General features: G+C 37.0%; 1 protein-coding gene across 4 annotated transcripts in view; it reads left to right on the plus strand.

Annotated features, from left to right (window-relative positions):
- ELAPOR2 (endosome-lysosome associated apoptosis and autophagy regulator family member 2) overlaps positions 1–12,802 on the plus strand; it is a 185,674-nt gene that overhangs the window by 106,583 nt on the left and 66,289 nt on the right. For all 4 annotated transcript variants that reach the window (XR_005021329.1, XM_036864513.1, XM_036864514.1 and 1 more), the window contains exons 3-4: positions 4,714–4,909; positions 11,106–11,253. Coding sequence is in view for 3 of the 4 variants with exons in the window: in XM_036864513.1 (XP_036720408.1) it covers positions 4,714–4,909; positions 11,106–11,253 (344 nt within the window). In the remaining variant the exon portion in view is untranslated. The remainder of the gene's footprint in view (positions 1–4,713; positions 4,910–11,105; positions 11,254–12,802) is intronic.

Below are 12,802 nucleotides of genomic sequence, written 5' to 3' on the forward strand. Positions count from 1 at the left end.
AAACAAATAACCCAGTCAAAAAATGGGCGGAAGATCTAAATAGACATTTCTCCAAAGAAGACATACAGATGGCCACTAGGCACATGAAAACATGTTCAACATGGCTAATTGTTAGAGAAATGCAAATCAGAACTACAGTGGGTACCACCTCACACCAGTCAGAATAGCCATCATTAAAATGTCTACAAATAACAAATGCTAGAGAGGGTGTGGGGAAAAGAGAACCCTCCTACACTGTTGGTGGGAATGTAAATTGGTGCAGCCAATATGGAGAACAGTATGGAGGTTCCTTAAAAAACTGAAAATAGAGTTGCCATATGATCCAGCAGTCCCAGTTCTGGGCATACATCTGGAGAAAATTATAATTCAAAAAGATACATGCACCCCAATGTTCACTGCAGCACTACTTACAGTAGCCAGGACATGGGAACCACCTAAATGTACATGGACAGATGAATGGATAAAGAAGATGTGGTCCAAATATACAATGGAATATTACTCAGCCATAAGAAAGAATGAAATAATGCCATTTGCAGCTACATGGATGGACCTAGAGATTATCATACTAAGTGAAGTAAGTCAGAGAGAAAGACAAATACCATACATCTCATATCACTTACATATGGAATCTAAACTATGACACAAATGAACTTATTTATAAAACAGAAACAGACTCACAGACATAGAAAACAAATTTACGGTTACCAAAGGCAAAAGGGAGTGAGGAAGGAATAAATTAGGAGTTTGGGATTAGCAGATACAAACTGCTATATATGAAATAGATAACCAGCAAGGTCCTACTGTATAGCACAGGGAACTATATTCAATATCCTATAATAAACCATAATGGAAAAGAATATGAAAAAGAATATGTATATATATGTATAACTGAGTCACTTTGCTGTACACCAGACACTAACACAACATTGTAAATCAACTATATTATAATTTTAAAAAGTCCTATGTTGTACTGTAAGCAAATTTGAATGAAGAGTATAGTCCTTAAGATTATAAAAACCCTTCTAATTCAACTAAAAACCAAAGGCCAAGAAAGCAGTGTCAAAGTAGAAAGTAGATGTGGTTAGGACAGAAGGTATAAGAAAAGGAAAAGCTGGTCCTCGTTGGTGCCTGCCTGAAGAGGTCGGTAGGGCCGTGTTGACATCATCTCATGGAGTAAATTGTGTTTAATAAGAACGTGTGGCTCTTCCTTTCCTTTGACATGTGGCTCTAGAGCTGGCTTCCAGGGTGGAAAAAAAGATTGAGGAGGAGGCGATAATTAAAATACAAAAAGCTGTAGACTGTTTAGCTTCTCTGTATTACTAAAGGCCCTATACCTATTCAACTAACTTTGACCATGTAATTATTCTAAAGAGATGTAAAATCATCAGTCCAGTGGCAGAATTCTGATTGTTCCAGACCCCTGAATTGTATTATTAATAATTGCAGCTAACAATTATTATGTGCTTTATGTCAGGCACACTGCTAAATGTTTTATATGGAATGTCTCATTTACTCCCAAAACTCTTGGAGATAGATATTACTATTATTTTCCTTTTATAGGCGTGGACATTGAGGCGTATGGAAGTTAGTAACTTGCTAAAATATTTCGTAAATGTGTGTGTTTCAGCTATAATATATTAAAAATTTCATAAGATACCTGGGGGTAGGGAATTGTTATTGCTTTATAATGCACATGAATATTTTTTAACAGTTCAAGACAGCAAATGAAGAAAGATGTGAAATATAATAATGAATTAATTTGACATTACTTGCCCTTTTTGCATTGATTATAATATTGCTTGAATTGAATTTTCTTGGGACGTGAGCTTTGGAATCAGAGAGCTAAATTTGAATATCATCTTTGCCACTTGTTAATTGGATAATTTTCTAATAGGGTTATTTAAATGTACTGTGCATCAATTTCTGCTTCTGGCAAATGGGCATAGTATCTTCCTCCTTCACAGGTCTATTAAAACACATCAATCCTGATTATTCATGGATTCCATATTTGCAAATTTACCTACCTTAAAAAATTTATTTGTAACTCTCAAATCAGTCCATGTAATACTTTCACTGTCATTTGCAGACATGTACAGAGCAGTAAAAATGAGTCACCCGACCATGTGGTCCCAGCTGAGGTTGAAGACGGTGACAGGCTGCCTCCTTATTTCATTTCGCATACTACCAACAATGTCGTTTGCACAGTCTATTGAATGCCTTTTTTTTTGCATTCTTATGCCTTTTATTGGTGATCTTACTGTTTAAAATAGTGCTGAAGTGCTGGCTAGTGATCCTAAGTGCAAGAAGGCTGTCCCTTGCCTTTTGGAGAAAATTCACTTGTTAAATAAGCTTAGTTCAAGTATAAGTATTAGTGCCGTTGGCCATAAGTTTAATGTTAATGAATCAACAATATTTTTTAAATAAGATGTCTTCTGGCTGAAAAACCTGTAAAACAAGATATTGATGAAGATGATACTGTGATTTGTTGATGAAGATATTGGGACTAGAGAATCATAGGAGCCTAAGCCTGTATTTTCCCCAGGAGCAATGGTTCATTATTTGCCAGTTTAGTTTTCACAATAACTTTGTATAACTACTGTGAGTAAAGAGAATTGGCTGTTATACTCAATACATTTACTGTTAGTTAACATTATCTCTCAGTTTTCCTTCTGACCTTAGAGAAATACCTCCAAAAGAGTTGGCGATATTCTTAATGACTTTAAAGGGCAATGGTCACTCTCTGAAATAATACAAACACAATCATCTCCTTTTTAGAGTCTAGGGTCCCTTTTAACAACTTACCATAAAAAGTTACTTCTTACTATTTAAGTTAAAAGTTCGGTTTTGGACACTAGACTAAACTGTCTTCAAAGATAACTTTGTTTTATCAGAAAGTAAATATTTTCAGTTTGGCAGGCAGTGCAGTCTCTCTCACAGCTATTCACCTCTGCCACTGTGGTGTGAAAGCAGCTATAGACAATATGTCTATGAACGGTTATGACTGTGTTTCAATAAAACTTTATTTACAAAAACAGGTAGCAGGCCGGATTTGGCCTGTGAGCTCTAGTTTGCTGACCCTTGATTTAGTGTAATGTGGGCTCTTGGTTTATGGTATTCTTTATCAGTTTGCTAGAAGACCTATAAACCATAAAAAGTAAAATAAATTTTTTTCTATAACTGTTTCTTTCTTGGTATGTTGTGGTGATCATAATCACGTGTTGTGAGCATTTATTAAAGGCAAGGCACTGTGCTAACCACTTTATACTATTTTTTAGTTTCTCATTATAGCTTTATCAGGCAGCACGATGATTATTATCTTATTTTTTCAGAGATAGAAACTGAGACCCGGAGAGGTGACGTATCTCACTCAAGGTCACAGATTTAGGGAGTGGTACAACTTGACCCCAAGATAGTTTTGACCTTATAGCCAGCATGCAATACTTTTTGCCTAACCTTTCCTTATTTTCTGATGTTCTGCTAATTTAGGGATGTTGATTTGAGGGTTAGAAATTCATTGTACAGCATCTTAAGCTTTTCTGAAGAAAAACATTCAGTGGATAAGTAAGTAGATGAGTGTGGGTTTTAGCTCTATTTCTTTAATTCGTTTTTTCAAAATTAGCTTGTTTTATTTCTTGTTACGTTTCCAAATGTATTCTAAAAGGGAGTTTAGCTAAATGTGAAGTTTTGCTGCTTCGCTCTCTGCTGGGAGATTCGTTTTTCTTCATTGGATAATTTAGAGGTCTTCTTTTGTTCTTGTTTCTTTAATATCCTGATTAAAGGATTAGAAAGCTCTTTGCTACGTTTGAGTGACTAATACTGCTCTGAGCACCGAGCCACACTCTTGGGGGACATAGATTTGCATTTGCTGAATGAATAATACCTTAGCGGCAGAATTGCCGTCTTTTCTATACCTGTGTCAGCTGTCCTGCGCATTGCCTGTGGCTGCTGTTTTCTGGTTCTAGTTCTGAACATTAGCACAGAACTTGACATCAGTAAAAAGAAGGAGGTTGTGGAAATGACTCCATGGGAGTCGTGAATAGTGAAAACATGGATTCATGGTGGAGATACTTGTTTAGCTATTGCATGTGAAGCACTACCCTCTCATTATCCCCTTTATGTTTATGTCACTGACTGGTTCAGCCTTTTATTTGCACTCAGTATTTGCCCGGTACAATTAGGAATTCAAAAATAACAATGATCCCTGCTTTCTGGAAGCTTGAAGTCTCACATCAATTGATAAGTGATATCTATCTATCCATCCATCCGTCTGTCTATCTTTAAGGGGGGTATTATGATAAGAGTATTGCAGGAGCACAGAGAGAGGCACAGTTGACTGCCTGGTGGGGTAAGGCCCCATCTTCTGTTCTGAAGAGGGTCGTTTTTTGACTTAGGAACGGGAGTTTTCCAGGTGAGCAGGTGCGTTGATCAGCATCTCAGAAGAAAGACCACAGCGGCAAGAAAGAGGTTGAAATATTCTGGGAACGATAAGAATTTTGTTATGGTTGGAAGAGAATGGGTCAAGGGATGAGCCCGGTAAAATAGGTCGGGGTCAGACTGTGAAGTGCATGTAGTGATAAGGGAGACTTTGGAAAGCTTTAATCAGGGTGTGACCTGATCAGAGCTTTATAAAAATAATGCTGGTGACACTGTGAAGGGGAGGAAATTGATGGGGGGTGTGATGACTAATGGATTATACATTCTTCTGCCTTCCAGCTTTCTCCTGTGCTTCTGGGGAGTATCTAGAAATGAAGAACCAGGTATGCAGTAAGTGTGGTGAAGGCACCTACTCCTTGGGCAGTGGCATCAAATTTGATGAATGGGATGAATTGCCGGCAGGATTTTCCAACGTTGCAACATTCATGGACACTGTGGTCGGCCCTTCTGACAGCAGGCCAGATGGCTGTAACAAGTAAGAATCCAAAGGAGCCTTGAGAAGGGTGTGGTTGCTCTTTTCCAGAAAGATGTTGAGGATAATCTTGGTAGTGATTGGGATTATAGATAAACTAATTGCAAATAGTCACAGTTTTTTTGAACAGTCCTTATGAATAATGTAGCTGAACTTTCATGAGGTTAAAATAGTTGCTCTTAGGACATAATAGATACTGTATGCAAAAAATTCAATAAAGCTATTAAGAAAACAAATTAATTTTCTAATAATACATTTATAACTATACTAAAGTCAGTGGTGTTTCTACAAACCCTTCTCTAATTTTAATGAATAACTTCAATGTTTTTTCTTTTCCCCTGAGAGGAAAAATGTATAACCTTCATTTTGACACTTGAGTGTCTCCGGTTACAGAGTGGGTTAAACACCTAAAGTAGAAAGCACCTTTACTTAATTTCCACCTTTTTAATAGGAGATTATTAGGTTTGCCTGTGACAACATTGGAGGAATGATCAACTGTTTGAAAAAATACAAAATGTTTCTCTTTGGGCTGTTACCCTTCCTGTTTTCTTGTATTGACTATGTAACATTCCCCTTTCACGTGGCCATGTTTAGGAGAATTTAACTTTAGGCCTCGGGCTACCTTCTGACAAGGATGGTTTCTCACGACTCAGTATTTTTACCGTGAGCTAAAGACGCTGGGGAATTATTTAGCTGTGATAACAGATGTGTTTGCTTCTCCCTCCTTCCTACCTTCCCTCCATTCCCCCTTGCTTTATATAGCTGTCTCTCTCTCTGCCAGGTGACATTTTTACTCTTCTGATAACAGTCATTTCATCACGTAGGGTTGTGACGTTAGATAGCATTAACAGAATTGTTATATCTAATAATTCTAACTATATATAAAATGTATATGTGTGTATATATACATGTACGTATGTATATATGTACACACATACATACACTGTTGACCCGTGAACGATGTGGGAGTTATGGGTGCCGATCCTCCTTTGAGTTGAAAATCCACTTATAACTTAACAGTTGGCTTTCTGTATCCACCCTTCAGCATCTGGTGGATTCAACCAACCATGGATCAAGTAGTACTGTAATGTGTCTTTAGTGAAAATAATCTGCGTATAACTGGACCCATGCAGTTCAAACCCCTGATGTATATTTATGTACATACACACACACACAAGCATCCCCTGCTTTTCCAAAGGTTGCTTTATATCATTTCGCTTTTATGAAAAACCTATATTAGTACCTGTTTTTGCTAACCAAAAGAAATCTGAAGAGGATTTTCGTTTTTACATAAAGAAAAAAAAAAAGGGCAATAAAAAGCAAAGATACTGTTCAGCATTGGTTTTGCAGCAAGGGGGGCTGTCATAGCGGCAGTGTGCACCATGGGCAGTGAGAGTGGCACCACCAAGCTCTTTCCTGGAACTACATGCAGCATCTCAGCATCAAGCCACCGTAACTTTGAACTGTGTTCTGGGATCTATGCTTTATCTTGATTTATTTTGTAAATCCATTAGCAAGATGTGTCCTAAGGTAATTGCTTCTTTGCTTTGCGCCATTTCAGCTTACTAAAGGTTTCATAGGAACACTGTACTTTTGTGTAACGGGGGAAACGTGTGTGTGTATAATTTAATTCAATTTTTTTAAATAAAAGAGTTCCTTAGAGGAAGGTACTAGTAGGATGTTATGAGACCTCAGATCTTTGTCTTGGTGGGCAGGAGATATTGCTGTGGCTTCTTTTTCTAATTCCAATAAACTTGGAATTGTTTATTCATTAAAGAGATTGAATGATAAGCAGAAATTTTTCAGTGTATTGAGTATAACTGTCTCAGTGTAAATTTCAGCCTGTTACTTTTTTGCTTATCTCCCTTCTTCCCTCCCTCCTTTTTTCCTTTCTTCCTTTTTTCGGTCCACCCAATCTTGTATTCTTTTTACTTCTTTTTAGTTGCTTGGGTCATATGGAAAGATGTTCATTGACCTTTATAAGAAACTGACTAAGAGCTTTTCAAAATGGTTGTAGCATTAGAGTCCAGCAGTGCGTTTGAACTCTAGTTGTTGTACATATTTACCAACATTTGTATTGTCAAGTCTTGTTTTATTTTAGTCTTTCTAAGTGTGTGTATGAGAAATAATATCTCCTTGTGGTTTTTATTTGCATTTCCCTTCTTTATAAAGGTGTTGAGCACTATTCATATGTCTGTCCATTGTCCATATGTTTTCTGCGTGTGTGTGTGTGTGTGTGTGTGTGTGTTAAGCGTCAAAATGTTTTACCCATTTGCTATTTTTGGGGGGTCACTTTATTATTGAGCTGTAGGAGTTCTTTGTGTATGCTAGACATGAGATCATGTCATGAATATATTTATATAATATTTAACATATAATATACACATATGCATGCAGAAATACATGTATGTGTGTGTAATAGTTCCTTCTGTCTGTAGCTTTTGCCTTTTCATTTTCTCAGTGGTGTCCTATGATAAACAAAACTTTAACTTTTGAAAAAGTACAATTTATCAGTGTTTTCTGTTATGGTTAGTGTTTTTATATCTTCAGATATCTTACAAAGGCCACAAATTACAATATCTATTCTTAAAGTGTTATTAGCATTATTATTGTACTTTTATATAATGTGTAAGTTTTATGTAATACGTAAAGTTTTACACCAGTGTAGTTCCCTTTACACCCTCATCTTTAGCTATGATTATATATTATATTTAGGAACACATTATAAACCCAATAATACAATGAAATGTTTTAAAAAGAATCAGTTGATGGGACTTCCCTAGTGGTGCAGTGGTTAAGAATCTGCCTGCCAGTGCAGGGGACACGGGTTCAAGCCCTGGTCTGGGAAGATCCCACATATTGCGGAGCAACTAAGCCTGTGCGCCACAACTAGTGAGCCTGTGCTCTAGAGCCCGCGAGCCACAACTACTGAAGCCTGTGTGCCTAGAGCCCGTGCTCCACAACAAGAGAAGCCACCGCAATGAGAAGCCCACACACCGCAATGAAGAGTAGCCCCTGCTCGCCACAACTAGAGAAAGCCTACGTGCAGCAACGAAGACCCAACGCAGCCAAAAATAAATAAATTAATTTTAAGAAATCAATTGTTTTTTAAAAAACTTAAGAGATAAAAATATGCTTATCTACATATTTACCATTATTGGTGCTCTTTCCTCCTGTATATAGGTTGGCATGTTTATCCAGTATTATTTTTTTCATCCTGTAAAATTTTCTTTATCATTTCTTGTAATGCAGGTCTGCTGCTCACAAATTCTCTCAGCTTTTTTTTTGTTTAACCTAAAAATATCTTTATTTTAGCATCAGTTTTGAAGAATATTTTGTTGGACGTATGACTCTGGGCTTTTACTTTTCTCTTTCCATGCTTTAAAGATGTTCCATTACCTCTGAATCTCTCCCTTGTTTGTGATAAAAAAAATTAGCTGTATTTTGTATGGTTAGTTCCCTTCTATGTAATGTGTTTTTACTTTCCTGACTACTTATAAAATAGTAGTTTATATCTTTGCTGTTCAACAGTTTGACTGTGATGGTGTGGTTTTCTTTGTATTTACTCTGCTTGAAGTTCACTGAGCTTCTTGAATAAGTAGGTTGATATTGTCACCAAATTTGGGAATTATGTTAACCACTGTTTCACCAATAACATTTTTCTGCCCCTTTCTCTCCCTCTTTTCCTTCTATGGTTCCAGTTACATGTATGTTAGGCCACTTGGTGTTGTCCAAAAGTCACTGAGCCTCTATTTTTTTTCCAATTTTTTTCTCTTAGACTTCAGATTACATAGTTTCTATTGCTGTGTCATTTGACTATTTCTTTTTCAGTCTCAAACTTGATCTTAAGCTCATCTGTTGAATTTTCAATTTCATGTATTGTAATTTTCAGTTCTAGAATTTCCATTTAGTTTTAAGAATGGTTTTATTTCCCTTAAAATAGTTGAGAAGATCATCCCTTCATGCACTGTATTTATCTTTTATTTCATATTGTCGATTATATTTTGAAGAGCTGTCTTAAATAGTTGTCTGTTTCTTTTGTTTTATTTTTTTTTATAAATTTATTTATTAATTTTTGGCTGCATTGGGTCTTCGTTGCTACACATGGGCTTTCTCTAGTTGCGACGAGTGGAGGCTGCTTTTCGTTCTGGTGCACAGGCTTCTCATTGCCATGGCTTCTCCTGTTGCGGAGCATGGGCTCTAGGCATGTGGGCTTAAGTAGTTGTGGCACGTGGGCTCAGTAGTTGTGGCTCATGGGCTCTAGAGCGCAGGCTCAGTAGTTGTGGCGCATGGGCTTAGTTGCTCCACGGCATGTGGGATCTTCCCAGACCAGGGCTGGAACCCATGTCCCCTGCATTGACAGGCGGATTCTTAACCACTGCACCACGAGGGAAGCCCCTGTCTGTTTCTTTTGATTATCTTTTTTCTCAATTAAGGGTCATACTTCCCCACTTCTTTGCATTTCTAGTAAATTTTTATTGTATCTTGGGCATCATGAATGTTAAGATGTAGGGAATGTGGATTATTTTTTTCTTTCATTTAAAAGGTGTTGGATTTTGTTTCGGAAGGCAGTTTATTTATGAGAAGAATGCCTTGATCTCGTCAGGTCTGGTTTAAAAATTTTTTTTTTTAGGGTGGCTCGATACTGGTTTCACACTTAGTTCTAGGTCATGGTTTTTACTCTAGGGCAAGAGTTGGGCACACTGTGGCCTGTGGGCTCTCCCTCGGTTTTTGTAAGTAAAGTTATATTGGAACACAGCTGCACTCATTTATTTATATATTGTCTATGGCCGCTTTTGAACTACAGTGGCCTAGTTAAGCACTGCAGGAGAGACCAGATGGTTCATAAAACCAAAACTATTGACTCTCCACCCCTTTATGAAAAAATTTGCTGATACCTACTCTAGGGCGTGGCCCTTATTCCTGAAGTGTGGCAATTCTGGAATCTCAGATGAATGTCCAATGGGGTTATTAAGTTTTCTCCTTTCTGGCTGGCCTGGAGCTCTAGCGACTCCCATAAAAGTGACCTCTCTGATTATGCCTTAGCTTTGCAATGGCTGTTCGCTGGTAGGCCTGCCCACTCCAGACCCAAGCCTGGGCCTTCAGAGAAACTCCATATGGACTTCTGGAGCCCCTGTTTTCTCTGCATCTCAGGCCTGAAAATTCCAGTTGTTTCAGCTGCCCCAAACATTCATCCCTGCTCCTTGGCTCAGTGAGATCACTGTGCTCTGCTTGGGTGCTATCTCCCAGTGCCATGGTCTGGAAAGTGTCCTGAAGAATGAGGTCAGGGTCAATTTGGGCTTTGTCTCATGTGTTTTCCTGCTGTCAAGAATCTCAGTGCTGCACTGCCTATTGTCAATGCCTGAACATGGCTCACGTGCTTTGTTTAGTTTACTAGATTGTTAAAGAAAAGGGCAAATCCAATACCAATTAGTGAGTCATGTTGGGATGTGGAAGTCTCAGTCTTTCATTCAAATTTTTTTTTTTTCTGTTAGTAAAAAGAAAATAATTTGCCAAAATCTCACTTATCATCCAGATAGAAAGTTAAATTTGAAGAGAAGGATAATAAGTTGTGCTGTCATACAGTTTGGTTGGAAATTTTTTCTGGCCCAAAAGTTGGCACGTGACTCATTATTGATTAATCTAAGAATTAGCTTATGGTTAGATTTACAACCCAACTTTTGTTCACTAGTGTATTTTCTTAATATTTCATTTTATTTTTTAGATAAAATTTCCAATCAGACTTTTACCTCTATTATGTATTATGACACTGTGATCTATATTTTATTTAGGTTCACTTTAAATTGGATTTTTCTAGGACGATATCTTCTCTCATAATCAAGGAACCCCTGCATTCCCCTGCCAAGTATATGTTTATAAATAAAACTTTAGATATTGTTTGAGAGAATAACTCCATCTAAGACAACTGGAATTAGTGATCATCTGTTTAGCAATCAAATTTTCGGTGAAAAATAGCAGTTACATAGCAACTTGATTGTATAACCATACCACCATTTAGGAAGTCATGTGCCACAAGAAATGAACCTTTTTCCAGCAATGGTGTTGGCTTGTGAGTTCCACATGAGCTTCAGACTCCTCTGCTGTGCTTTGTCGATGGAACCGCTTTTAAATCTCAGTTACAGAACTTGCGGAAAAAGAGGTTTCTGAATGCTGACGTGAAATGGTTTTGTTTCCACAGCTCTTCCTGGGTCCCTCGTGGAAATTACATAGAGTCCAATCGTGATGACTGTACGGTATCCTTGATCTACGCTGTGCACCTCAAGAAGTCGGGCTATGTTTTCTTTGAGTACCAGTATGTGGACAACAACATCTTCTTTGAGTTCTTTGTAAGGGCTTTTATATTCTAGAATTCACTTTTTAAAGGACATTCATATAAAATTTCTCTTAATCATTTGTTCCCATCCCGTTGTATGCCTCCTTGGTTTTTGTGTTAACTGAAACTTTCAATATGAAAAGAAGTGTTATTTTTTGTCTATAATATTTTCTGGTTAATATTGTTGCTTTAACTTTGAGCTCTCACCTTGTAGAGTAACATTGGGCTTGTTTTCCTTTTGGATGTGATTATTAGGAGACCATTTGGTGGAGACTTTTTGTGTGACAGATATTTTCCCCAAGATTCATTAAAATGTTTTTTATAGCTACAGATGCTACTTTGTTTAAAAATATGTTTTTACCAATTTTAGTTTTTGTTTAAAAGGCTTTTTTTCTCTTTGCAATTTCAAATATTTGAGTTATTTAAGTGTATTCATGGGCAGTTAGGAATGTCTGTGTGTTTCTGATTCTGCTGGTTTTGTACAATCCAATGGAATCAATGGATGAGATAGTTGATGTCTCTGACAGGAGATTAAATAACATTACAGAATATAGGAAAAAACAATAGTCTAACAGAGTGGGCTGTTACCACGAAAATTATTTAACTATTTATATAAACTGTATCTAATCTTGCAAATATTTGTTGTGGCAGTGACTCAGATACTTGAGAAAAACTTTTCAGATTGACTTCTTAAACCAAAAAAAAGTGTGTGCTGTGCAGGCAGCTGGGAAAATATCTTGTAAATGTTTCTGTGGTCCAGATTTCAGGAATAAATGTACTGATAATGCTAAAACAAATTTATATTGCTCTTGATAATGGAAATTTCTAAATCAAAAATTTGCTAGGAAGAGATATTTTCCACGAAGGTATGAACCTTAGACTCAAAGTCAGGAGATTCTGGCTCAGGTCCCAACTCTGCAATTGCTAGTTGTGTATTATTGGACAATTAAGTTAACTTTCTAGCCCTCAGCATTCCTTTTTGTAAAGTGGATTGTAGACAAGACCTTTTAAGGAGCCTCCCAGCTCTAATATCCTTTGATGAGTTTAAGACGTTAAGCAATATTCAAACAGATTGGGTTTTTAAGTTGCACTTTGTTTGTAAGATACTTCTCAGACGGAGTGATTCCCTATTCCATTGGACATTTTTGCAATATTACTAAAATAAAGTTAAGAAGCAAGATAATTGTATAATTGTTAGAATAAGCATTTAGTTTTGTGTTGTCCATTAAGTCCTTTGAGAGTTGTCAGTAAAGGTACTCTTAAGGCATGAAATTTCATTACTTCCTCTCAATGATACCTTTGTTCTTCTGGATATGGACTGAAAAGGGATGGTGAGTTCATGTTCCTTCTTTTACTGATGTTTCAGCCTTATAGGTTGCAGTTTATTGACTCAGAGGGTCAACACCTTACGGCCATCCTGCAAAATGGTTAGTGGAAAGGAAATGTCTGAAGACTGAAAGATGCAGATGCACCTGTAAACAATTCATAATTGAAAGCAGTAAAGTATTTAATTTTAGGAGTCCGGGAGTTTCATTCAGCTCTCCTCTCCACACACACTTTTT

This window comes from Balaenoptera musculus, chromosome 9 (assembly GCF_009873245.2).
Source record: "Balaenoptera musculus isolate JJ_BM4_2016_0621 chromosome 9, mBalMus1.pri.v3, whole genome shotgun sequence".
Classification (NCBI taxonomy): Eukaryota; Metazoa; Chordata; class Mammalia; order Artiodactyla; family Balaenopteridae; genus Balaenoptera; species Balaenoptera musculus.